The sequence below is a fragment of the Erythrolamprus reginae genome, unplaced genomic scaffold (genome assembly GCF_031021105.1).
Source record: "Erythrolamprus reginae isolate rEryReg1 unplaced genomic scaffold, rEryReg1.hap1 H_55, whole genome shotgun sequence".
NCBI classification, from domain to species: Eukaryota; Metazoa; Chordata; class Lepidosauria; order Squamata; family Dipsadidae; genus Erythrolamprus; species Erythrolamprus reginae.
The window spans coordinates 17,450-45,312 of record NW_027248512.1 but is presented as its reverse complement, the minus strand read 5'-3'; the positions used below and the strand labels follow the sequence as shown (position 1 = coordinate 45,312).

Here is a 27,863-nt window from a genome sequence, read left to right as displayed (position 1 = left end):
GTCCACACTCCCACAGACTGCCTGTGTCAGGAGACAGGGCCTGCTCCAGTCTCAGGGGAGAATAATCAGGAAAAAAAATGTCCACTTTTTCACCAGAGAAACAAGGAAATTTGGATTGATTTCATGGTAAACGTAACGGTGGTGATTCCCAGAAAGCGAAGGGAAAATCCAAATTGACTCATTCTCGTTTCTTTTTGCTAGCTGCAGGCTTTTCGTTTTGCAAAATAAATAGGTAGGTAGGTAAGTAGATAAGTGAGTAAGTAAGTAAATAAGTAATTAAGTTAATAAATAAATAATAAATAAATAAATACGTACGTACATACATACATACATACATACACACACATATGTAAATACATACATGAATGAATGGATATATAAATAAATAAATATACATTATATACTGTACATACATAGAATGGAATGGAATGGAATTTTAATGGAATAGAATAGAATAGAATAGAATCTCTCACTTAGCAACATAAGCTCTCCGTCATATGTGGAGGACTCCCTGTAAGAGGCTGTTCACCATTGGCAGCTACCCTTAAAAGTTTAAAAAGGGGACATAAACGTCCCATCACTTTCTTCTTTTAAAAAAGTCCTTTTTATTAGATTATTTACACTTAAAAACAAAAAGAGCAAACAATACCGTAACATACAAACAACTACACTATGTAACTTCTAGGGTTATCTTAGAGCAATATTGACAGTGTTTATGCTTATATAGTTTCTATAATTTACATACTTCTATGATCTTTTCCAATAACATATATCATTTTTGCCCAGAAAATGTATTTATTTCTTTTATTTTATTAATTAATTTAGATTTCTATGCCACCCGTTCCTCAGACTCATATGCTCATATAAAGTATACAAATTCATATGTATATTAATAAATTAAATATTTACAGCTTTATTTTGTTTTTTCTTTCCAAGGCAATTGTAGAACACATTCCAATTTTCCTTCCTTGTTTCTTTCTTTCTTTCTTTTTCTTTCTTTCCTTCCTTCTTTCTTTCCTTCCTTCTTTCCTTCCTTTCCTTCCTTCTTTCCTTCCTTTCCTTCCTTCTTTCCTTCCTTCCTTCCTTCCTCCCTCCTCCTCCTCCCTCCCTCCCTCCCTCATTTATTTATTTATTTATTTATTTATTTATTTATTTATTATTTAGATTTCTAGGCTGCCCTTCTCTAGAGACTCAGGGCGGCTTACAACCTAAATATATACATACAGCACAGTAGAAATCAAAGTTAAAACTAAACCAATTTAAAAACTAAAATCCATTAAACACACTTGAAATCCAGTTTAAACAAGCCTTAAAACCATTCAGTCACATTCAGGAAATGTATTCATTTATTTCAAATTATAATCCGCCCTCCTCCTGATGGATTCAGGGTGCCGTACAGCAGTACTATATTGCTAATTATTGCTCGGAATAATAATAATATTCCGAGTCCTCCTTTTTGTTTAATTTCCATTGTCATTTCTACCACTTTCACTTCTGCCTTTGGGTCGGATGTCAGGAAGTGTGAATCAAGGGAGTGAGATGAAAAACAATAATTAAAATAGCAGAAGCAGAGATTTTGGCTGAAGTCGTCTGAGAAACTTCCTCATGAAATGTGGGCCAAAAGAGACCTCTGGTTTGAGAAACATTTCAGTCAACAGGCCCCTATTTTTCTGGCTTGGCGGCCCAGCACAAGTTGGGCGGAAAGAAGAGATGGTTTAGTGGCAGCGCCCACAAGTTGGGGACCTCTGATTTTAAGTGACATTCAGATAATACCACAGAAGGAATTTACTTGGTCAGTTCAGAGGTTGCCATAGATTTCTATACTTCTGCTCGGGGCCCTTTAAGATGGGTGGACTTCAACTCCCAGAATTCTCCAGCCCAATCTTGGTCTTTTAGGGTGTATGGACTTCAACTCCCAGAATTCTCCAGCCCAATCTGGGGCCTTTAAGGTGTGTGGACTTCAACTCCCAGAATTCTCCAGCCCAATCTTGGTCTTTTAGGGTGTATGGACTTCAACTCCCAGAATTCTCCAGCCCAATCTGGGGCCTTTAAGGTGTGTGGACTTCAACTCCCAGAATTCTCCAGCCCAATCTTGGTCTTTTAAGGTGTATGGACTTCAACTCCCAGAATTCTCCAGCCCAATCTTGGTCTTTTAGGGTGTATGGACTTCAACTCCCAGAATTCTCCAGTCCAATCTTGGTCTTTTAGGGTGTATGGACTTCAACTCCCAGAATTCTCCAGCCCAATCTGGGGCCTTTAAGGTGTGTGGACTTCAACTCCCAGAATTCTCCAGCCCAATCTTGGTCTTTTAAGGTGTATGGACTTCAACTCCCAGAATTCTCCAGCCAAACCTGGGCCCTTTAAGAGGAGCGGACTTCAACTCCCAGAATTCTCCAGCCAAACCTGGGCCCTTTAAGAGGAGCGGACTTCAACTTCCAGAATTCCCCAGCCAGCTATGCTGGCTGAGGAATGCTGGGAGTTGAAGTCCACACAACTTAAAGGGGCCATGTTTTTTTTAAACTGATCTAGATGATCTTAGGGGTGCCCTCCAAGTCCATGGCCAGGTTGATACAACTCTCTTAGCCCGGCATACAGACTACACTTGTGTAAACACAGCCAGGTCTCTCTCCTCTTTCTAATTAATAGCTGTCGAAATGGGGTGAAATGGCACCGACCATATTACCGGTATACTGTACTTTTTGCTAACTAACAGATATGGTTCAGACTCCATAATCCCTCATCCACGGCTCCCCTGATCTGCCCTGCTCCAGAAGCGGAGTGGCTTCGAATCCTCCTCGCAGCCAGATGATTTCATCAGTTTAGAATGAAATTTCTCAACCGCCCTGCCCAGGTCTGCATTTTTCAAGCAAGAATTCAATTGTTAGCAAGAACATGAGACAAATCTAGAGTTGAACTGAGGAGACAAACTTGCCAATGTCATCTCTCCCTCCAGGGAGTCAAAAAACGAACAGACTGACAGCTGTCACTCTCTTTGCTTCTTCTGTGGATAGGCACAGAAAGCGTTCACATAACAGATTTAAGGTGGGGCCTGAATTAACCCATTTACAGTGGGCATTAAACCACAAATTATTCCTATCACCCATTTCCTCCCATGTTGATTGTGTGACTGTAACTTGTTGCTTATATCCCAATATTTTTATTAATATTGCTTCTTCATTGCTTATTGACCCCTATGACAATCATTAAGTGTTGTACCACATGATTCTTGACAAATGTATATATTCTTTTATGTATGCTGGGAGCATATGCACTAAGACAAATTCCTTGTGTGTCCAATCACACTTGGCCAATAAAATGCTATTCTATTCTATTCTATTCTATTCTATTCTATTATAATTAAACCAAAAGGCTTCTTACAAAATGCCAAGTCACCAGAACAAAAGTTGTGCTGAACCCAATCAGTTTTATGGTGTCATGTGAAAGCAGTGATTAGGTTTTGCAGCCAACCTGATTATCTGTGGATTTTATGGATTTTATTTATCTCCTGACTTTATTGTTTTTATAAATAACTTAAGAAAGCAAACATATTAATTTCTCCTTCCTCTTCCTCTTTTCCCCACAAAAACAACCTTGTGAGTTGGAGGCACTGAGAGAGGCAGAGATTGACCCAAAGTGACCCAGCTGGGTTTCATGCCTATGGTGAGATTAGAACTCATGACTTCCTGGTGACGGGCAGAAAATCACCCCGTCTACTTTCATGCCTAAGGCAGGACTAGAACTCTCTGTCTCCTGGAGATTGGCCCAGTCACCCAGCCAGCTTTCATATCTAAAGCGGTACTAGAACTCAGAGTCTCCTGATGATTGGCCCAATGTAATCCATGCCTAAGGTGGGACTAGAATTCACAGCCTCCTGGTGATTGGCCCAACGTCACCCAACCAAATTTCATACCTAAGGCGGGACTAGAACTCCCAGTCTCCTGGTGATTGGCCCAACGTCACCCAACCAACTTTCATTCCTAAAGTGGGAATAGAACTCCCAGTCTCCTGGTGATTGGTCCAAAGTCACCCAACCAACTTTCATACATAAGGCGGGACTAAGACTCCCAGTCTCCTGGTGATTGGTCCAAAGTCACCCAACCAACTTTCATACCTAAAGTGGGACTAGAACTCCCAGGCGCCTGGCGATTGGCCCAAAGTCACCCACCTGCGCATGTGCAAGAAGCAAAATCTCGCGAGGGGACGTGCGTGAGATTTTGGTAATTTTCTTTGCCTCTGCGCATGCGCGGAAGCAAAAAAATCACCAAAATCTCATACGTGTGCAAATCAACTCACAAGATTTTGCCTCCTGAGCATGCGCAGAAGCGAACACACACTGGGAGGTGCGCACACAAGCACACAAGTAGCAGCAGTAACAGGAATCCGACCCTAGGTTTATGTATTGACGCATGTATGGAAACTGTGGAGAAAAAATAACTTTCTTCAAAAAAAGAGTCGCCTTTCAAATGAAACAGAAAGTGCAACGGAATGATGAACACAATGACTAATTCATTTACATTAACATCAACTTTGTCCCTAATTTATGGTTTTCCCTCTGTTGGAAATCACGGCCAGCAGCAATACCTTGCGCCAAACTTAATAAGGAAAAAAGAAGAAAAACAACTAAGCAATCCCCGGAGTTACAGATTAACCTGGAACCACAAAGCAACAGCCCGAAGGAGGCTCACACAAACCCAGTTTTGTAGGGAGATCCCTGTAAGTATATTACAAACAACTAGAATGATTTATGAACCGCTTAGGTTCATAAATCAGATTTCAAATAAATAAATCTTGCAGGTAATAATAATAATATTAACAACAACAGTAGCAACAACAGAATTGGAAGGGACCTTGGAGGTCCTATAGTCTAGTCCAACCCCCTTCTTAGGCAGGAAACCCTACACAACTTCAGACAGATGGTTAGTTAGCTAGCTAGCTAGTTAGTTAGTTAGTTAGTTAGTTAGTTAGTTAGTTAGTTAGTTAGTTAGTTAGTTAGTTAGTTAGTTGTTTGTTTATTTATGAGAGTTGGAAGGGACCTTGCGGGTTATCTAGTTATCCAACATGTTTCTTTAAAAGTTCCACTGCTGGGGCATTCACAACTTCTGGAGGTAACGTGTTCCACTGGTTAACTGTTTCCTCCCAGGAGATTCCTAGAGAGGCCCCACAGAGGCGTCTCCCCACCTTTTCAGGCCCTGTTTCCTCCCAGGAGATTCCTAGAGAGGCCCCACAGAGGCGTCTCCCCACCTTTTCAGGCCCTGTTTCCTCCCAGGAGATTCCTAGAGAGGTCCCACGGAGGCTTCTTCCTGCCTTTTCCAGCCTGTTTCCTCCCAGGAGATTCCTAGAGAGGCCCCACAGAGGCTTCTCCCCGCCTTTTCCAGCCTGTTTCCTCCCAGGAGATTCCTAGAGAGAACCGACAGAGGCTTCTCCCCACCTATTCCAGCCTGTTTTCTCCCAGGAGATTCCTAGAGAGGCCCCACAGAGGCTTCTCCCCGCCTTTTCCGGCCCTGTTTCCTCCCAGGAGATTCCTAGAGAGGCCCCACGGAGGCTTCTCCCTGCCTTTTCCGGCCCTGTTTCCTCCCAGAAGATTCCTAGAGAGGCCCCACAGAGGCTTCTCCCCACCTTTTCCAGCCTGTTTCCTCCCAGGAGATTCCTAGAGAGGCCCCACGGAGGCTTCTCCCTGCCTTTTCCGGCCCTGTTTCCTCCCAGAAGATTCCTAGAGAGGCCCCACAGAGGCTTCTCCCCACCTTTTCCAGCCTGTTTCCTCCCAGGAGATTCCTAGAGAGGCCCCACGGAGGCTTCTCCCCACCTTTTCTGGTTACAGTTTTGGAGGCTCAGGTTTGTAAGTGGAAAATGGTTCTTGAGAAGAAGCAAAAAATAAATAAAACACCCGGTTCTTATCTAGGAAAGTTCGTAAGTTAAAGGGTTAAATAAGGTTCAGGAGGGAAGTGTTTTTAATAGGAAAGTGAACACAAGAACAAGGGGACACAATCTGAAGTTAGTTGGGGGAAAGATCAAAAGCAACGTGAGGAAATATTATTTCACTGAAAGAGTAGTAGATCCTTGGAACAAACTTCCAGCAGACGTGGTTGGTAAATCCACAGTAACTGAATTTAAACATGCCTGGGATAAACATAGATCCATTGTAAGATAAAACACAGGAAATAGTATAAGGGCAGACTAGATGGACCATGAGGTCTTTTTCTGCCGTCAGTCTTCTATGTTTCTATGTAAGTAGAGGCCTTCTTAGCTAGAGGTACCAATGTAATACATTTTGATTTCTGACCCAAAACTCAGAAACTTGCTCCAACACCTCCACCCCAGTGAAAACTGAACGGTTACAGGGGCCAAATTCTGAACCCAGCATCAAGTTGAATTAACTTCCAGCAAATCCTTTGAAGAGGTCGTGCGCGGCTGACGCTGCATTCAGAAAAGCAGAACTGAGAGACTGAGAGGAACCGTGAAAAGAAGGAACAGAAAGGCCAACCAGAGCTCATCCAAGCCAGATACGGCCAAAAGACTTTGACAGAAAGTGAAAAAACCCAGAGAATTTGACAGAGAGAAAAAAGGCAAAATTCCTATAATCCTTATCCTATCATGCCATGCCCTGTGCAAACAATGGGCATTAATCAGCAAAGACTGAAAAGAAAAAGAAGAAATTGATAACGTTGGCTGAGCAAATCACATCAGGGAGCTCAAGCAAGTGAGCCAAGCCACAAGCCGACCTTCTAATCAACACCAAGGGAAAGAAACATCATTCCAAAGAATGAAATCTGGAGTTTCCTTCTCCCACTTCCTACATGCTTTCCTTCCTTCCTTCCTTCCTTCTTTCTTTTTTCTTCTTTCTTTCCTCTTTTCCTTTTCCTTCATCTCTATTACTTTCCCTCCCTCCCTCCTTCCTTCCTTCTTTCCTCTTTTCTTTCCTTTCCTTTCTCAATTTCTATTTACTTTGAATGTGGGTTAATTCATCAGACAGATTAAACACGTTGTGAGAATGAAACCATGTGGCTAGTTCGAAGATAGATGGATTTTTTTAAAAAAAAAACTTAGTTTTATAGTATTTTTTAGAAATTAGATTTCTACACATTGTATTGTATTGTATTAATTATGTTGTATGCCGCCCTGAATCGGTTGAGAAGGGCAGCATAGAAGTCAGATAGATAGATAGATAGATAGATAGATAGATAGATAGATAGATAGATAGAGATAGAGAGATAGATAAAGAGATAAAGAGATACAGAGATAGAGGGATAGAGAGATTGATAGAGAGATAGAGAGAGAGATGATAGATAATAGATAAATAGGAAGGAAGGAAGGAAGGTAGGTATGGAGAGAGAGAGAGAGAGAGAGAGAGATGATAGATAGATAGATAGATAGATAGATAGATAGATAATAGATAAATAGGTTGGTAGGTAGGTAGGTAAGTAGGTAGGTAGGTATGTAGATAGATAGATAGATAGATAGATAGATAGATAGATAGATAGATAGATAGATAGATAGATAGAAAGATACCGTAGATAGATAGATATATAGATAGATAGATAGATAGATAGATAGATAGATAGATAGATAGATAGATAGATAGACAGATAATAAAGGTATTTGCATTTGGAGTAATATCAGGCTGACAAAGGCCCTCTAATATTTGCAGAAGGTATAGATCAGAAGGGATCTTGGAGATCATCTAGTCCAACCCCTGGCTGGCTTAAAACTATGTAGTTATTCAGTCCAGCCATTTCAAGAATGAAGCAATTAAATTAGTAACCCCAGTTAATTATAAGTCAGTGCAAGGCAGGGCACCTGAAGGTAAAAGATTACTCAATTCTCAATATGCCTGACTTATATCCTGGAAATATCTCAGGGCAATCCTATCCACTGGGCTCCCAAATAAACATCCTGCCTTTGGAAACTTAGATTTTCAGGGATCGGGTTTTTTTAACTTTCTTCCTGACCTGGTTTGTTTTGCCAAAGGCAGGGAAAATGCCTAGAAAATAAAGTTTTGCTGTAGGGAGGTGAGATATAAATGTAATAAGTAACTAATTTTTTATATTAATGATTTTCCTTAAGCCTCTCTGCTGAAATCGGAGGATCGGATGACAATCTTGGCAAGGTTAGCCGCTTGGCCAAAGGGCCTGGCATCCTTTATTTATTAACCAGGATTTGGGTGTAGTCTTAATCCTAGACTTCAAGGCCTTTGGGATGCTTTTCCCCAACTCTGGCAGCTTGAAGACCTGTGGGACTTCAACTCCCAGAATTCCCTCTACTGGCTTACCCAGGGATGGGCTGCCAAAATGTTTACTGCCACACTGTGGGCGTGGCTTATTTTGTGGGTGTGGCCTCTGGGTACAAAATATCCTTTATTTTTTCTCCAACATACAGTAAAAACAACATAAGCAGTAAAAAAAACCCCACAGAATCAGCACCTAAAATAATAATAAATGATATTTCTTTGGTACGTTAAACATTCAGAGAAAAAATGCTAGTAATGCTTTTAATATACTGTATACTTTGTATCCCCTTCTTTGCTAAATTAATTGAAATTAACTACACATGAGACATATTTCATCGACAGATAGCAATAGTGTTCCCTCGATTTTCCCGGGGGATGCGTTCTGAGACCGCCCGCGAAAGTTGAATTTCCATGAAGTAGCGATGCGGAAGTAAATACACTATTTTTGGCTATGAACAGTATCCCAAGCCTTCCCTTAACACTTTAAACCCCTAAATTGCAATTTTCCATTCCCTTAGCAACCATTCAGATTATTACTCACCATGTTAATTTATTAAAGTTTATTAAAAAAAATATTTATTAAAGACAGACGAAAGTTTGGTGATGACATATGACGTCATCGGGTGGGAAAAACCGTGGTATAGGGAAAAAACCAGCAAAGTATTTTTTAATTAATATTTTTGAAAAACCGTGGTATAGACTTTCCGCGAAGTTCGAACCCGCGAAAATCGAGGGAACACTGTATTATAAAATCTATTCCCTTATATTCTATCTATAATAAAACATAAACATCTTAACTCAATGTAATCCTTTAATCCTTATCCATTGCTGCCACCAATCCTTATTTTGTCATCTGGGTCTTTAGTAAATTAAGATTATATCATCATGTCTTTGGAGAGGGGTGGCATACAAATCTAATAAATTATTATTATTATTATTATTATTATTATTATTATTATTATTATTATTAATTATGTATTGCTTCAAAAGTAATTAAGAAAATGACTTCCAATAATTTTTAGTTTCCAACCATTCATAAAACTTTGCCCAGATCTTATAGTAATCACATTCTTCTTTATCTTTAAGTTTTAAAGTAAGCCTATTCATCTCAGCACAATCTAAAATAGTACGTAATATTTCTCTTTCATCTGAAATTTTATTCAAGCTTCCAATTTTGTGCATATGCGATTCTAGCCGCTGTGTTGGTGTGGCTTGACAATCATGTGATGGGGGATGGCTTAAATGCGACCAGGTGGGACCATGTGACCATGTGACCATGTGGGAGTGGCTTGCAATCATGTGATGGGGATGGCTTACAAGTCATGTGACTAGGTGGGAGTGGCTTACTGACCAAGATAAGTTTTCAAATAGGCGCTTGGACTCAGTTGATTAAGTCACATTATGTGAATAGCTGCAAAAAGGACAACTGATAGGAGCACAGTCACATTTCAAGGTTTTGTACTGAACCCACAAGGTTCAGTATGATAACAGATTAGGCAAGTAGCTCAATTTTCTTTCATTGCTATCAAAATTCAGTTCTAGATAATGATAAAAGGGTTTATGGGTAAAAACATACTATTTAATTATTTCCTATTTTAAACGTAATGAATACTAAAGTACTAGAGAAGGAAGGACAATTTAAAAAACTATTAAGTATTCAATAAATAGTGCATAAACTTACTACCCCCACTGTGGGGGCAACCCTGTGGGGGCAACAGCCCATTACTGGATTTACTTTGATATTCTTTAAAGCAAGGGTCTCCAACCTTGGTAACTTTAAGCCTGGAGGACTTCAACTCCCAGAATTCCCCAGCCAGCAAAGCTGGCTGGGGAATTCTGGGAGTTATTTATTTATTTATTTATTATTTAGATTTGTATGCCGCCCCTCTCCGAAGACTCGGGGCGGCTTGAAGTCCTCCAGGCTTAAAGTTACCAAGGTTAGAGCCCCCTGCTTTAAAAGCACCCTGACCAAAAAACCAGGATTATAGGGCTACCAATGATGGCCAAAGTCAGAAAGTTCATTTTGGTTTATCTCTGAAAACCATCCAGCAAAGGCCAAAGGGTTGAATATCTGAATCAGCCACTCTTATCTTCCCATCCCAGAACTTCCTCTTTCTTTCCAAGGAATCTGGGCTGCATTCCCACACAACCCACCTAACTTTCTTTCCAGGAAAATCCGGCTGTATTCACATCACCCAATGATTCCCCCAGGTTAAGCAAGTTGTATTCACATGACTGCTTAACTTTCCTTCCAGGATAACCAGGGCGAATTCCCACAGCACACTTAACTTTTTTAAGGATAACCAGGCCACACCAAAGTGTAACTTTCTTTCCAGGATAATCAGGCCGCATTCACACAACTGGGTTATTTTTCCAGCGTAACCAAGCTAGTATTCACGTGAAAAGCTTTGCTGATTTATTGAAAAGACACGCGGAGTGATTTTATTCAGCATAGCCAAACTGCATTCACACAAATCGTTGAATTTTCCTTCCAAGATAACCGGGCGGCATTCACACAACAAGCTTAACTTTCCTGGATAAACCAGGCTGCATTCACAGACATCTTTAACTTTATTTCTAGGCTGAATTCACAGGAAAACACTTACCGGTAACTTTCCTACCAGGATAACCTTGGCACATTCACACAATTGGATTATTTTTCCAGCATAACCAAGTTGTAGTCACATGAAACGCTGAACTTTCCTTTCAGGATCACCTTGGCACATTCTCACAACACTCTTAACTCTCTTTCTTTCCTTCCTTCCTTCCTTCCTTCCTTCCTTCGTTCCTTCCTTCCTTCCTTCCTTGATTTTATTCAGCATAACCAAACTGCATTCGCACGAAACACTTAACTTTCCTTTCAGGCTAAACCAGGCTGCATTCACAGACGTATTTGACTTTATTTCTAGTCTGAATTCACTGGAAACACTTAACTTTCCTACCAGGAGAACCTTGGCACGTTCCCACAACATGCTTAACTCTCTCTCTCTCATACACACACACCCCAGGATATCCTGGCCACACCAAAGCTTATCTCCAAGATAACCAAGCCACATTCACACAACACGCTTGAATTATTTTATTCAGCACAACCAGTGTACAATTCCCACAAATCGCTTGAACTTTTTAACTTCCAAGTTAACCAGGCGGCATTCACACAAAACACTTAATTTTTATTTCAGGATAAGCAGGCTGCATTTGCAGACATATTTATTTCTAGACTGAATTCACAGGCAACGCTTAACTTTCCTTCCAGGATAACCTTGGTACATTCACACAACAAATTGATTGATTGATTGATTGATTGATTGATTGATTGATTGATTGATTGACTGATTGAATGAATGAATGATTGGAGTTAACTGGGCGGGGCTCACAAGAAACACTTAAACTTCCCCTCCAAGATAACCGAACACGCATTCACACAACTGGATAAACCAGGCTGCATTCACAGACATATTAAACTTTATTTCTAGGCTGAATTCACAGGTAACACTTAACTTGGAGATAAAGTTTGGTATGGCCTGGTTATCCTGGTGTGTGTGAACCTTGGCGTATTCCCACAACACACTTAACTCTCTCTCTCTCTCTCTCTCTCTCTCTCTCTCTCTCTCTCTCTCTCTCTCTCTCTCTCTTTACCTCTCTCTCTGTCACACACAGACACCCCAGGATAACCAGGCTAAACCAAAGCTTATCTCCAAGATAACCAGGCCGCATTCACACAACCAAAGTGCAATTCCCACAAATCACTGAACTTTCTTTTCAGAATCACCAGGGTTTGTTGACAGACATATTTAACTTTTATTTCTAGGCTGAATTCACAGGAAACACTTAACTTTCCTACCAGGAGAACCTTGGCACGTTCCCACAACTCATTTAATGGCACATTCCCACAACACACTTCAGTCTCTCTCTCTCTCTCTCCCTCCCTCCCCCTTCCTCTTTCTTTCTTTCTCCCCCCCTTCCTCTTTCTTTCTTTTTCTTTCTTTCTCTCTCTCTCTCTCTCTCTCTCACACACACACACACCCCAGGATAACCAGGCCAGACCAAAGTTTATCTCCAAGATAACCAGGGCAGCTTGAATGGCAATTCGCACAAATCGCTTCAACTTTCCCTCCAGGTTAACCAGGCGGCGTTCACACGAAACCCTGAAACCTTTCCCTCCAAACTGAACCCAACACGCATCCACACGACCTGTTCACCCAGCCACCCCCCCGCGGGGCTCCTGCTTCAGCCCAAGCATCGGCGACCACAAAAAAAGGCCCCCGAGGCTCAGAAGGGCTCGCGGGCGCCGGGCGGGCGGGGGTCCCGGCTGACTCGGGCTCACCCAGGCGGAGGAAGAGCACCACGCTGAACATGGAGAGCAGGGTGGGCACCACGACGCCCAGGAAGGTGGAGAGCTTGCGCGACGTCGGGGCCGCCTGGTCGGGCTCCAGCGAGGAGCTGCTGCACAGCCGGTAAGCCAGCAAGGGGCTCCGCTCCGACAGGGCGCCGCTGCCACGGGCCGGCATGGCTGCCCCGCTTGTCCGCGCGCCCCGACCACACAGCGCGGACTCTCGGGGCTTCCCAGCGCCCGGCCCGCCCGCCTCGCTCCCTCGGAAGGCGCCGCCCTCGGCCGGCCCAGCGCCCCGCCTCCTGTCCCGGCTTCAACCCCGAGCGCCTGGCGGTCTCCCTTCAGACGGCTCGGTTGGGAAGGGGAGTTTTCTTTCTTTCTTTCTTTCTTTCTTTCTTTCTTTCTTTCTTTCTTTCTCTCTCTCTCTCTTTCTTTTTTATTCTTTCCCTCGCTCCCTCCCTCTTCCTTCCTTCCTTCCTTTCTCTCTCTCTCTCTCCCTCTTTCTTTCTTTTTTCATTCTTTCTCTCGCTCTCTCTCCCTCCCATCTTTCTTTCTTTCTCCCTCTCTCTTTCTTTCTTTTTTATTCTTTCCCTCGCTCCCCCCTCTTTCTTTCTTCTTCCCTCCCTCCCTCCTTCTTCCCTCCCTCCCTCTCCCTTCCTATTTCTTTCTTTCTTTCTCTCTCTCTCCCTCTTTCTTTCTTTCCTCCTCCCTCCCTTCTTCTTTTTCCCTCCCTCCCTCACTCCCCCTTCCTCTTTCTTTCGTTCTTTCTTTCGTTCTTCCTCCCTCCCTCCTTCATTCCTTTCTTCCTTCCTTCCTTCTTTCCTTCCTTTCTCTCTCCCTCCCTCCTTCCTTCCTTCCTTCTTTCCTTCCTCTCTCCCTCTCTCCCACCCTCCTTCATTCCTTTCTTTCTTCCTTTCTTCTTTCCTTCCTCTCTCCCTCTCTCCCTCCTTCCTTTCTTCCTTCTTTCCTCCCTCCCTTCCTCTCTACCTCCCTCCTTCCTTCCTTCCTTCTTTCCTTCCTCTCTCCCTCCCTCCTTCATTCCTTTCTTTCTTCCTCCCTCCCTCCTTCCTTCCTTCCTTTCTTTTTTTCTTTCTTTCTCTCATTCATTCATTCATTCACTCATTCATTTTGCCAAGTACTATTTTTGGCATACAAAGGTATAAGAATGTTTATATACAGGATACTAGCCACAATAACAATAACAGTTGGAATGGACATCGGCATTGTTACCCTGCCCTGGCTCTGGGGAAGCCTGGAGAGGCTGGGGGGGGCCGAAACAGGAGCCTCCTGAGCCCACCAGAAGTCTGGAAACAGGCAGTTTCCTGCCTCCCGGGGGTCTCGGTGGGGGAGCTGTTTTCGCCCTCCCCAAGCATTGAATTATGGGTGTGGGCATTCTCGCATGCACAATAGCGCACTCATGCTCTTTTGGCACTGGAGAAAAATAAAGTTTGCTATCACTGAGCTACAGTATGATAGCTGTTGGGATAAATTCTATGATTGGATTTTAAAAAAGGAAAAAAACCAAAGACAGAGAATTAATAAATGTTAGAAAATTTGGAGAGCAAATGTCAGAGGATTGGTCCTAAAAATAAAAAAAAAGGGGAAGGGAAAGAAAAAGAGATACCCAAATAAGATACCCACTGTTACGATTTGATGCAAATATAATTTGTGTAACAGAAAATAAGCACTATTAGAGTTGTATCACAGGCAGGTCCCAAATTGTCCAACTTTTTTGTTAATGCCTTTTGTGTTTGGCTGTTTATGTTTTGTGTATCATAAATAAAGTTTATTTTTAATTTTAAAAAAGAAAAATATATATAGCTCAAGGGCAAAGATTGATTCAGTGCCTGGGCGCTCTAAAAGCAGGAATCTCCAAACTTGGCAACTTTTAAGACTTGTGGACTTCAATTCCCAGAATTCTCCAGCCTGCTATGCTATGTTTCTGTCCTACACCAAGGTTTAGAAAGTAAAAGTTGAAAAATTTGACCCGCCCTAGGTTGTCCTCGACTTATTGCCACAATTGAGCCCCCAAACCCAGGTGGCAAAGCAAGAAGTGAATCCCCGCCCCCATTTTACGACCTTCCTTGCCACCGTTGTTAAATAAATCACTGCGGGTTGTTAAGTGAATCTGGCTTCCCCATTCGCTTTCTTTGCCACAAAAGAGGATTATGTGACCCCAGGACACTGCAATCAATCATAAGTAGCTGCCAGTTGCCAAGCGACGGATTTTGATTTTGTGATCGCGGAGATGCTGCAACAGTCAAACCATAAGTTTATTTTTTTTATTTTTTAATACATTTTTATTGGTTTAAAAAAAGAAAAAGTATGTGTCATTATATATACATTGTTGAACAGGTCATACTCCGTTTCTGTTACCTCTTATATTGTCATTTCTTACATTTTGTATTATATTGGACTGCATACATTCACATACATACAAGAAACATAAATACCGTTGATTCTATGAAGAAGAAGAATTAAACAAAAATAGTTGTTTCATTTACCTTTGTATTTTTATACTTGTTTTATATATATATATATATATATATATATATATATATATATATATATATATATATATATATATATATGTCACGTGTTTAAGCTGAATTTGAAAATTAAGGGAGACTAGGATAGATCTATTTCGGCCTTATTTTGGCCTCATCAGCTAGCCATACCCACTGGGACTTGAACCTGCAACCTTTGCCTTGTAAGGCAGAGAATTATCCTCTAGGCTACAGTATCCAATCCCTTCAGCTCTGTACATACACACACACACACACACACACACACACACACTGATACTCTGTATTGTTATATTTGGTTTTTATTATGGATCCACTCATGCCATTTTCGCCATGTTTCGTTGGTTTCTTTACTTTTTATTCCTTTAATTGCATTCATCATTTTGTCCATTTCCACACATCTACAGATTTTTTTGTATAATTAGATTTTCAGGTGGAATCTGATCTTTGTTCCACATTTGCGCAATTGAGATTCTTACTGCGGTGATTATATCTTTGGAGTCTTCGGAGAGGGTCAGCATACAAGTCTAATAAATTATTATTATTGTTGTTGTTGTTGTTGTTATTGTTATTATTATTATTATTATTATTATTATTATTATTATTATTATTATTAATTATTATGTCAATACAACACAGCAAACGAGATCACTATGCTGGATTTCGTATTTCATCCCCAGTCGGGCGCTTCCCAAGCACCTAGGACTGCGTGATGTAGCGGCGAATTATGTTTGCCGATCCCAGTAAAGCGGCCTTTTGCAATTGACAGATGGAGATTTTGTCAATTCCGATGGTTTTCAGATGTCCGCTGAGATCCTTTGGCACTGTGCCCAGCGTGCCAAGGACCACTGGGACCACTTTCACTGGCTTATGCCAGAGTCGTTGCAGCTCGATTTTTAGATCTTCGTATTTCACTAATTTCTCTAGCTGCTTCTCCTCAATTCTGCTGTCTCCTGGGATTGCGATGTCGATGATCCATACTTTCTTTTTCTCCACAATCACAATGTCTTATGTGTTATGCTTCAGAATTATTATTATTATTATTATTATTATTATTATTATTATTATTATTATTATTTATTAGATTTGTATGCCGCCCCTCTCCGAGGACTCGGGGCAGCTTAATTAAGTTAAGGTATCAAAAATGTTTCTTAGCTGAGCTCAATATATCAGACCACTAACTGGGCCGGTTCGAATTGATTCAGAAAATAAAAAAAAGTAATTAAGATTAGCATGTTGCGTGAAAGCAGTTTACTGAGTTTGAAATAGCTGTGGGTTGGGGTTGTTTTTCCCCCCCATTTTTTCTTAACTCACCCCTTCTCGGTCGCTACCCGCAGAGCTCTGCTCTGCTCACCCCAGCTGGGAACGATGGTGTCTGTAGTCCAGCAGGTCAGGTAAAGCGAGGAAAGGATGGATCCGTTTCACGCTGCCGTTTTTTGGCCTGTCTCCAGATTAAACAAGCTCTTTGCAGCTGGACCAACCGCTGGGGATTCCCACCGAGTTGAGGAACATGAAATGCTTAAAAGCAATTAAAAAGGCAGTCGGGATCGAGTGGCAATAAAAGCTCCCCGTCCAGCCTGCAAATTCTCCCAGGGATCTTTTGAGCTCTCACTCGCGGTAGGAAAAAGCTATAAAATTAATAATTGGTCTCCTTACTAATACTAATGTTGCCTTTATTATTATTTTAAAGGGGCTCGATCTGAATTTGAGCCAAACAGGGAAGGATTTTCTACAAAGACTGGGCTGGAGCAGAAATAGGCATCTCCCCAGCGTCTGATTACCAGGCAGGGGAAGATAGGTGGTGTAGTCCATTTGAAAAAAAACAGCCAAAACAGGCAGTCCTCGACTTATGACACAAACGGGCAAAAAAGGTGGTAAAGGAGGCCAACTAGGCCACACCCACCCAGCACCTGGGCAGAAAAAAACCCTGCTAAAAGTTTTGAAGCCCACCCCATCATCTGAATGTAAATCATGTAAAAGCTGGTACGGCGATACAGGGGGTGGACAGAAAAATGGAAACACCTTGCAGCTCTTCCGTGGAATCCAGATTGGTGAAGCTCCCTTCGAACAGTTTTTGTGGAAACTGGATTCTGTACGTGTCTATTGAGCTCTGCAGTGATTTTAGGAGCTGCGGTCTTGCGATCCACTCTAACCATTCGCTTTAGAGTCCGACGGTCTCTCACAGACCACTTCGACTTTCGACCAGACCTGTGCTTGGCTGAGGACGTTTTCCCTTCTCTTTCAAAAGCAGTCAGTACTTTTGAGACATGACCTCTTGAAACGCCAAACATTTGGGCACTTTCTGTGACACTAGCGCCTGCCATTCAAGCACCAACAATTTGGCCTCTTTGAAAGTCTGAGAGGTCTGCCATTTCTAGAAGGTTATAACCAATTTCTTTAAATTTCTGTACAAAAGAAAGGTAGTTTTAAAAAACATATCAAATAACAGAATTAACAAAAAAAAAACCCATTAAAATATGTCAAGTTTTGATTGATTTGAACATGTTCAAACATTATGATGCCAAAAAGTCAAGTGTTTCCATTTTTATGTCCACCCCCTGTATGTGTGAAAAATAGTTTGTGAGTCACTTTTGTCTGTGCTGCTGTAACTTTGAATGGTCACTAAGCAAACCGTTGTAAGTCAAGGACTACCTATACAAATAGGAGCAAAGCCAGAACTCTTGACCTCCCTGTGCCGTCAGCCTGTCTGCTACTTCCTCTCGCGGAGGTGTCAAATTTTGTGACTTTTCCAACTTCCCTGGCAACACCCAGGACACAACACATGTCGAAGCTACGTGTCTTGCAGGCATCCAGGAATGAGTCACAGGGCAGAGACGGTGAGCCACAGCCTTCAGGAGGCATCGCAACAACAACTGCGACATTCAAAAGCACATTGCGGGTAGTCCTCAATTTACGACCGCAATCCCCCAAATTTCCATTTACTGCACAAGACAGTTGTTAAGTGAGTCGTGCCCCATTTTACGACCATTCTCGGCACCGTTGTTAAGTTAGGAACAGTTGTTAAGTGAATCTGACTTCCCCCAATTTTCAGAATGTCGCAAAAGAGGATCATCTGACATTGCAACCGTCGTAAGTATGAATCACTTGCCAAGCAGCCTGACTTTTTATCATGTCATTATAAAGGATGCTGCAACGGTCGTAAGTGTGAAAAGCAGTCGTAAGTCCCTTTTTCCAGCACCATTGTAACTTTGAACGGTCACTAAATGAATTGTTGTAAGTTTAGGACTGCCTATACATTCCTCCCTACTTACTTTTTGCCTTTCCCATCAAATGATATTGGCGTTATTCACACAACACCTTAACGCGCTTGTGAATTAACTCATTTTTTCCCTTGGATTCATTGCCATGTATTTTACACATAACCTTGAACCCATGGATTAGATTCCGATAATAGCCTAATTCTTTAAATAAAAACAAAACTAGCAAAGGGTTAGTCGCTAACCAAGTCACTAAATGAACGCAATGAATGTACCTGTAGAAACATAGAAACATAGAAGATTGACAGCAGAAAAACACCTCATGCTCCATCTAGTCTGCCCTTATACTATTTCTTGTATTTTATTCTAGGATGGATCTACGTTTATCCCAGGCATGTTTTAATTCAGTTCCTGTGGATTGACCAACCACGTCTGCTGAGAGTTTGTTCCAAGTATCTACTACTCTTTCAGTCAAATAATATTTTCTCATGTTGCTTTTGATCTTTCCACCAACTAACCTCAGATTGTGTCCCCTTGTTCTTGTGTTCACTTTCCTATTAAAAACACTTCCCTCCTGGACCTTATTTAACCCTTTGACATATTTAAATGTTTCGATCATGTCCCCCCTTTTCCTTCTGTCCTCCAGACTAGACAGATGGAGTTCATAAAGTCTTTCCTGATACGTTTTATGCTTAAGACCTTCCACCATTCTTGTTGCGTGCACAGCACAGAAGCCATGTTTTTGGGGAGAGTTGATATTTTTTGCTGGTTTTTGCTTCTGCGCATTCACAGAAGCCAGGTTTTTGGCATTGCGCATGTGCTACCATTTTGCTATCGGTTTGGGGGTTTTTTTCCATTTTATGCTGGTTTTTGCTTCTGTGCATGCACAGAAGCTGTTTTTTTGGCACCATGCATGGACCACTATCTTATTTGGGGTGGGTTTTTTTTGCTATTTTTTGCTGGGTTTTACTTCTGTGCATGCACAGAAGCCGAGTTTCTGGCACTGGGCATGCTCCACCCTCTTGTTTTGGGCTTTTCAAAAAATAGAATCTGCTATAAAATAGAACTGCCATCTGTTTATTTTTAAATTTATTTTACTCTTTTTTTACTCTTTTTTTCCTGGCTATTGCTTTTATGCATGCCCAGAAACTGAGCTTTTGGCCCTTTACCGAAAGCAAACCGGCGGCAAGATAAATTTCGAACTCACTCCTGGGCCTGTTGTAAGTCGATGCCTACCTGTACAAAACTGACCTGTTCTCAACTTATGACCATTATGGAGCCTGCTCATTAGGGCTGAAAGTCCCTAAATCACCAAACAGTCCATAAATAAACTAGTGTAAACCGAGGATGTCCTGTAGATCAGTGTTTCCCAACCTTGGCAACTTGAAGATATTTAGACTTCAATTCCCAGAATTCCCCAGCCAACATTTGCTGGCTGGGGAATTCTGGGAGTTGAAGTCCAAATATCTTCAAGTTGCCAAGGTTGGGAAACACTTCTGTAGACTCCAGTTTTTATCCGCCAACTCAACTTCATAACACTTCACACACGTGGGAGGACATTAGACTTTGACTTCCATTCCACTTTGGAAAGCCGCAAAGTATTTCCTTTGAGGCCGGTCAAAATCCACCTGCCTTACTCACATTATCCCGTGGAGCAATTTAGTTTCTAATTAGCAGAGTGCACCGCCCAGATGTTAACTCCGAGCCGGTCCTTTTAACCCTTGACTGAAATGGAATAGGGCAGTGATGGCGAACCACTTTTGGTTCACGTGCCCAAAGGATGTTCGCACGTAGCCACATCTATTCCCTCTTCCACACATGTGCACCCCAGCATTGCGCATGGGCATAATCCATCCCCAGGAATGCACATAGGCCTCACTGAAGCCTGGGACGGTGAAAAAAACAAACTGGAAGTTCAGAAAAACGGACTTCCAGTTTGCCCGTTGTGTTGTTTTTCGCACTCCGGACCTTTCCAGGAAGCTTCTTGAAGTTCCAAAGTGTGAAAAACAGCATGAAGGGTAAACAGGAAGTCTATTTTTCCCGAACTTCCGGTTGGACTGTTGGGCTGTTTTTCAAACTCCGAGGCTTCAGGAAGCTTCCCGGAAGCCTCTGGAGGGAGAAACGGCCTTCCCCAAGGCTGAAAACCAGCTGGCTGGCATGCGCATGCGCAGTGGAGCTGACATAGCGCAACACCTTGTGTGCCCTCCGATAGGGCTCCACATGCCAACTGGGGCACATGTGCCAAAAATTCGCCATCACGGGTATAGGCAGTGAAGGGCTACAAAAGTTTTTACTACCACACTGTGGACGTGGCTTATTTTGTGGGTGTGGCTTACTGGCCATATGACCAGGTGGGAGGGGCTTGACGATTATGTGACGGGGTGGCGTAAAGGTCATGTGACTGGCTTAAAAGTGGCGAACTTGACTGTCACTCACGTCAAGGGTTTGGGTTAGGGTGCCTGGCCTCTCCTCACCTGAAAGAGATACAATTTCCCTCTCTATTGACTATTACTGAAGATCCAAAATATAAAATTTTAATAGAAATAAAAATTGAATAGAATTCTTTATTGGCCAAGTGTGATTGGACACACAAGTAATTTGTCTTGGTGCAGTTGCTCTCAGTGTACATAAAAGAAAATATAGATTTGTCAAGAATCATGAGGGACAACACTTAATGATTGTCATAGGTGTCAATAATAATAATAATAATAATAATAATAATAATAATAATAATAATAATAATTTATTGGATTTGTATGCTGCCCCTCTCCGCAGACAAATAAGAAATTTAATAAGCCAAATACTGTAATTCTATGTATATATGCCATATGGATACATGTATATTAAACACAAGCACAGAAAAATATATCTACTATTTAAACACACGCTTCTAAAATTATACACATTCAACCTCATTTACTGTGATAGGAAAAACATACCCAAAGTCCAGAAGGGAAAAAAAAGAAAAATAATAATTTTTTTCCCTACCAGTTCTACGTAGCTGACCGTACCTGTAGGAGCCCATCCCTTGGTAGGGTTTCCTACTTGAGCAGGGGGTTAGACTAGACAACCTCCAAGGTCCCTTCCAGCTTTATTCTATTCTAAATTTAGACGACAGATGTCTGGGGTGTGCTAATTGACCCGTTTGTGCCATTGCTCTTATCTTCTGCATCAAAGCCAATAACAAAACGTGTGACGTTTTAACACTTTGACTCATTCAAGTATAATCTGGCTCAGGCTTAAGGTAACTATTTTTTTTTTCCTTTGCAGACTAGTGTGTGGAAACGATGGTCCTGTGATGGAATAAATACTTCTGTAATCAGATTGAAATAACGTTTGTTTTGACTCGGCGCCCGTAAAAACCCGTCTCTTCTAGTGCAATAAAAATAAATCTTAGTCCTCGTAAAATATAGCTTGAGGAAAAATGGATTATCCTCGTGCAGGTATTTAAATTAGATGGGGAAAAACCCTGTTTGGTACAGGAGATAGTCCTTAGAAACATAGAAGATTGACGGCAGAAGAAGACCTCATGGTCCATCTAGTCTGCCCTTATACTATTTTATCTTAGGATGGATATATGTTTATCCCAGCCATGTTTCAATTCAGTTACTGTGGATTTACCAACCACGTCTGCTGGAAGTTTGTTCCAAGCATCTACTACTCTTTCAGTCAAATAATATTTTCTCACATTGCTTCTGATCTTTTCCCCAACTAACCTCTGATTGTGTCCCCTTGTTCTTGTGTTCACTTTCCTATTAAAAACACTTCCCTCCTGAACCTTATTTAACCCTTTAACATATTTAAATGTTTCGATCATGTCCCCTCTTTCCCTTCTGTCTTCCAGACTCTACAGATTGAGTTCATGAAGTCTTTCCTGATATGTTTTATGCTTAAGTGCTTCCACCATTTTTGTAGCCCGTCTTTGGACCCGTTCAATTTTATTTATTTATTTGTTTATTTTATTTTATTTTATTTTATCCAATACACAATGAGGGTTTTAGTGGGTATATATATATACACATAGTAAAATACATGATGAAGGTTATAGAGGAGATACTCATAGTAAAATATATCTATGAAAGAATAGAAGAGATATAGGAATAGAAGAAAGGTAGAGGAGATATAGGAGAGCAACAGGACAGGGGACGGAAGGCACTCTAGTACACTTGTACTTGCCCCTTACTGACCTCTTTTTTCAATATCTTTTTGTAGGTGAGGTCTGCAGAACTGGACACAGTATTCCAAATGGGGTCTCACCAGCGCTCTATACAGCGGGATCACAATCTCCCTCTTCCTGCTTGTTATACCTCTAGCTATGCAGCCAAGCATCCTACTCGCTTTCTCTACCGCCTGACCGCAACTGTTCACCCATTTTGAGACTGTCAGAAATCACTACCCCAAATTCTTCTTCTGAAGTTTTTGCTAACATAGAACTGCCAATACAATACTCGGATTGAGGATTCTTTTTCCCCAAGTGCATTATTTTACATTTGGAAACATTAAACTGCAGTTTCCATTGCTTTGACCACTTATCCAGTAAAGTCCTTGGTTTACGACCACAATGCAGCCCAATACTCTGTCACGCTGTGGATTGACAGCCTCCAAAGACATTAAGAAACATCCAGTAGTTAGATAGTTAACTCTGTTAACTAATAAACTAAAAGTTTAGTTCATTCGAACATGCTTTGTTTGTGCTTTAATAGCCATCGCCTCCGGAAGGTCCTGGCTCAGTCCTAACAGGCTGAGCGCCCTGAGGGGTAGGGCCCTTCCGATCCAACATACTCAGGCAAAAGCCGAATTGAAAAAGTGCGGACTGCAAACTGGATTGGGAATAAATCTGGCATGCTTAAATTATATAGGGTATGAATCTATAGAAATTATAAATAATAAATAAAATTATAAATCACTTAAAAGAATGTGGAGATGCAGTAGGCGTGCTATATCTCCATGGCAGGAAAGCATTTGATAGGGTGCCTTGTGATAGGATTCTGAGCAATTTAGATGACATGATAATTAATTAATTGATTTCATTTTGGAGTGCCTGTTTGTGGTTCTTCTTCAAAGGTATGAAGGAAGTTGGCACACAGTTCAATCCTGAATACTCCTGGAGGCATTTATTAGTGTTTAGTAATTAAAATGTAGAATAGAATAGAATAGAATAGAAATAGAATGGAATGGAATGGAATAGAATTCTTTATTGGCCAAGTGTGATTGGACACACAAGGAATTTGTCTTTGGTGCAGATGCTCTCAGTGGTCATAAAAGAAAATACTGTATAGATTTGTCAAGAGTCATGTGGTACAACACTTAATGATTGTCTTAGGCATCAAATAAACAATATAGAAACAATCAATATTAATAAAAATCTTAGGATACAAGCAACAAGTTACAGTCATTCAGTCCTCCTAACTCATACAGTCATACAGTCTTAAGTATTTGTAGATGGCAAGCTACTGAATTGGATGGCTAGTATTCTAAAACAGTGTTTCTTAACCTGGTCCTCTTGAAGACGTATGGATTTTATTTATTTATTTATTTATTTATTTGTTTGTTTGTTTGTTTGTTTATTAGATTTGTATGCCGCCCCTCTCCGTAGACTCACCCAGGGGGAATTCTGGGAGTTGAAGTCCACAGCTCTTAAAGGAACGCAGGTTGACAAACACTGCTCTAAAAGACCAAAAACAAAATCCAAAAATTACCGATGTATCTTGGAAATATTGCCAGTTCAGTTCCAGACCACCAAAATAAAGGGAATATTGCAATAAAGCGAGTCACATGCAATTTTTTTTTCAATTTCCCGGGGCATATAAAAGTTATGTTTACACTATATTGTAATCTACTAAGTGTGCGGTTAGCATTAGAGGGTTTTTTTTAAAATTCCAATGTACATACCTTAATTAAAAAACACATTATTGCTAAAAAATGCTAATCACCATGTGAGCCTTCGGCAAGTCATAATCTTTTTGTTGGTGGAGGGTTTTGTAAGAAAAAAAAATGACAATATCTGCAGTGCACAATAGAGCAAAGTGCAATAAAATGAGGTATAGTTAAAGAAACGGAAGAAATGTTGAGGAGAGATTAATTCCAAATTATTCACTTAGGCTACAGAAATAAAGTACACAGACACAGGCAATCCTCATCTTACAACCATAATTGAACATTCTGCACATGCGCAGAGGATAAAAGTTGGGGGAAAGATCAAAAGCAACATGAGAAAATATTATTTTACTGAAAGAGTAGTAGATGCTTGGAACAAACTTCCAGAAGACGTGGTTGGTAAATCCACAGTAACTGAATTTAAACATGCCTGGGATAAACATATATCCATCCTAAGATAAAATACAGAAAATAGTATAAGGGCAGGCTAGATGGATCATGAGGTCTTTTTCTGCCGTCAGTCTTCTATGTTTCCATGTTTCTACCCAAATGGTGGCATTTGGGTGAGTGGGTGGAACCTCGCGCTGCCTTCACGACCGGCTCTCTGACCACCGACATGCACGAACGAACCAGCAGTATTTCACCCCGATCATAAGTCATGTTTTTCAGAGACATTGTAACTTTGAATGGTCACTAAATAATCTGTTGTAAATAACCTGTATAAGATTTGCCTCTATTTAATGTTATAGTGGTACCTCTACCTAAGAATGCCACTACTTACGAACTTTTCTCGATAAGAACTGGGTGTTCAAGATTTTTTTTGCCTCTTCTCAAGAACCATTTTCCACTTACAAACCCGAGCCTCCAAAACTGTAACCGGAAAAGGCAGAGAGAAGCCTCCGTGGGGCCTCTCTAGGAATCTCCTGGGAGGGAACAGGGCCAGGAAAGGCGGGGAGAAGCCTCTGTAGGGCCTCTCTAGGAATCTCCTGGGAGGGAACATGGCCAGGAAAGGCAGGGAGAAGCCTCCGTGGGGCCTCTCTAGGAATCTCCTGGGAGGAAACAGGGCCAGAAAAGGCAGGGAGAAGCCTCCATGGGGCCTCTCTAGGAAATCTCCTGGGAGGAAACAGGGCCAGAAAAGGCGGGGAGAAGCCTCTGCGGGGCCTCTCTATGTGGGGTATCCCAGTGAGGGGAACCTCAGCGAAATCGCAGCATCACAAAAACACGGAAGTCTGGAGGTGGGGTTCCAAGGATTTCCGTGTTTTTGCGATGCTGCAATTTTGCTCCCCCCGCTGGGAAACACCACCTCCGGATTTCCGTTGCCAGCGAAGCACCCGTTTTTGCGCTGCTGGGATTCCTCTGCTGGGATTCTCCTGCAGCATCACAAAAACGCAAAGTCCGGAGGTGGGGTTTCCCATGGAGAGGAGCCTCAGGGAATCCCAGCAGCGCAAAAACAGGCGCTTCGGCTGGCAAAAGGGGTGAGTTTTGGGCTTGCACGCATTAATCGCTTTTTCATTGATTCCTATGGGAAACATTGTTTCATCTTACAAACTTTTCACCTTACAAACCTCGTCCCAGAACCAATTAAGTTCGTAAGACGAGGTATCAGTGTATTTTATCTTAGGATGGATCTATGTTTATCCCAGGCATGTTTACATTCAGTTCCTGTGGATTGACCAACCACGTCTGCTATAAGTTTGTTCCAAGGATCTACTACTCTTTCAGTGAAATAATATTTTCTCACATTGCTTCTGATCTTTCTCCTAAGTAACCTCAGATTGTGTCCCCTTGTTCTTGTGTTCACTTTCCTATTAAAAACACTTCCCTCCTGGACCTTATTTAACCCTTTAACATATTTAAATGTTTCGATCATGTCCCCCCTTTTCCTTCTGTCCTCCAGACTCTACAGATTGAGTTCATGAAGTCTTTCCTGATACGTTTTATGCTTAAGACCTTCCACCATTTTTGTAGCCCGTCTTTGGACCCGTTCAATGACCCAAATGGAGTTTAAAGAGCCATCTGATGGAGGGCTTGACTTTAAAGATTCCTGCACTGAAAACAGGGCTGGACCTGATGACCTCATGGTCATTCCATGGTTTGAAGATTCTGTTCCAAAAAGGTTCATAGTCTTCACAACGAGGCAGTCAGTTTCTTTAAAAATAAAATAAAACTAAAAAGCGAGTCAAGTTCTCCGTTCCCTCTTTGCATCTGGGCCATCTTGCAATTTTTATTTTTATTTTTTGCAGTTGGACACACCCGTCTTTATCTTTCATTTTTAAACGGAGCTTTGCAAAACGAACTTTGCAAAATGTCACGCTCCACTCGAGATGCGTAGCTTCACAAGATCAGGTGGTTTCCTCTTTTTAAAAAAGACAAGTAAGTAGGGGGAAAAAAATATCTTGTCAGGCGGGTTTCTCTCCTCCAGGCTAAGTTGGCAGAGAACCTGGTTTGACATTTGGCACAGGGCCATGAAGTGATTCATGAGCGATTAAATGCAGAATTGGTTATGAATAAACCAAGAGAAGATCTATCAGTCAGGGGACATTTCTTCCTTCCTTCCTTCTTCTCCTTCTCCCTCCCTCTTCCTTTTTTCTTTTCCCTTCTCCTTTCCTTTCTCCTCCTTTTCTTTCTCATTCTTTTCTTTCTTTCCTTTTCTTTCTCCTACTCCTTTTTTTCCTTTTCCTCCTTCTCCTTTTTTCTCTTCCCTTCTCCTCCTTTTCTTCCTCCTTCTCCTTTTCTTTCTCCTTCTTTTCTCTCTTTCCTTTCCTTTTGTTTCTCCTTCTTTTTCCTTTTCCTTCTTTCTCCTTTTCTTTCTCATTCTCCTCTTCTTTCTTTCCTTTTCTTTCTCCTACTCCTTTTTTCTTTCCCCTTCTTCTCCTTTTCTCTCCTCCTTTTCTTTCTCCTTCTCCTTTTTTCTTTTCCCTTCTTCTCCTTTTCTTTCTCCTCCTTTCCTTTCTCATTCTTTTCTTTCTTTCCTTTTCTTTCTCCTACTCCTTTTTTCCTTTTCCTCCTTCTCCTTTTTTCTCTTCCTTTCTCCTTTTCTTTCTCCTTCTTTTCTCTCTTTCCTTTCCTTTTGTTTCTCCTTCTTTTTCCTTTTCCTTCTTTCTCTTTTTCTTTCTCATTCTCCTTTTCTTTCTTTCCTTTTCTTTCTCATACTCCTTTTTTCTTTCCCCTTCTTCTCCTTTTCTCTCCTCCTTTTCGTTCGACTTCTCCTTTTCTTTCTCCTTCTCCTTTTTTCTTTTCCCTTCTTCTCCTTTTCTTTCTCCTCCTTTTCTTTCCCCTTCTCCTTTTCTTTCTCCTTCTCCTTTTCTTTCTCCTTTTTTTCTTTCTTTCCTTTCCTTTCTCCTTCCTTTTCCTTCTCCTCCTTTTCTTTCTCCATTTTTCTTTTCCCTTCTTCTCCTTTTCTTTCTCCTCCTTTTCTTTCTCCTTCTCTTCTTTCTTTCCTTTCTCCTTCTTCTTTTTCCTTTTCCCTCTTTCTCCTTTTCTTTCCTTTCCTTTTCTTTCTCCTACTCCTTTTTTCCTTTTCCTCCTTCACTTTTTGTTCTCCTCCTTTTCTTTCTCCTTCTCTTTTTTCTTTCTCCTTCTCCTTTTTTCTTTTCCCTTCTTCTCCTTTTCTCTCCCCCTTTTCTTTCTCCTTCTTTTCTTTCTCCTTTTCTTCCTCCTTTTTTTCTTTCTTTCTTTTCCTTTCT

The 27,863-nt window shown here is 41.3% G+C and overlaps 1 protein-coding gene across 1 annotated transcript in view; it reads right to left on the bottom strand.

Annotated features, from left to right (window-relative positions):
- LOC139155779 (solute carrier family 12 member 9-like) overlaps window positions 1–12,840 on the bottom strand; it is a 123,045-nt gene extending 110,205 nt beyond the window's left edge. Inside the window, exon 1 of the mRNA XM_070731048.1 lies at window positions 12,552–12,840. Coding sequence (XP_070587149.1) covers window positions 12,552–12,735 — 184 coding nt within the window. The 5' untranslated portion in view covers window positions 12,736–12,840. The remainder of the gene's footprint in view (window positions 1–12,551) is intronic.
- Window positions 12,841–27,863: the final 15,023 nt, after the last annotated feature.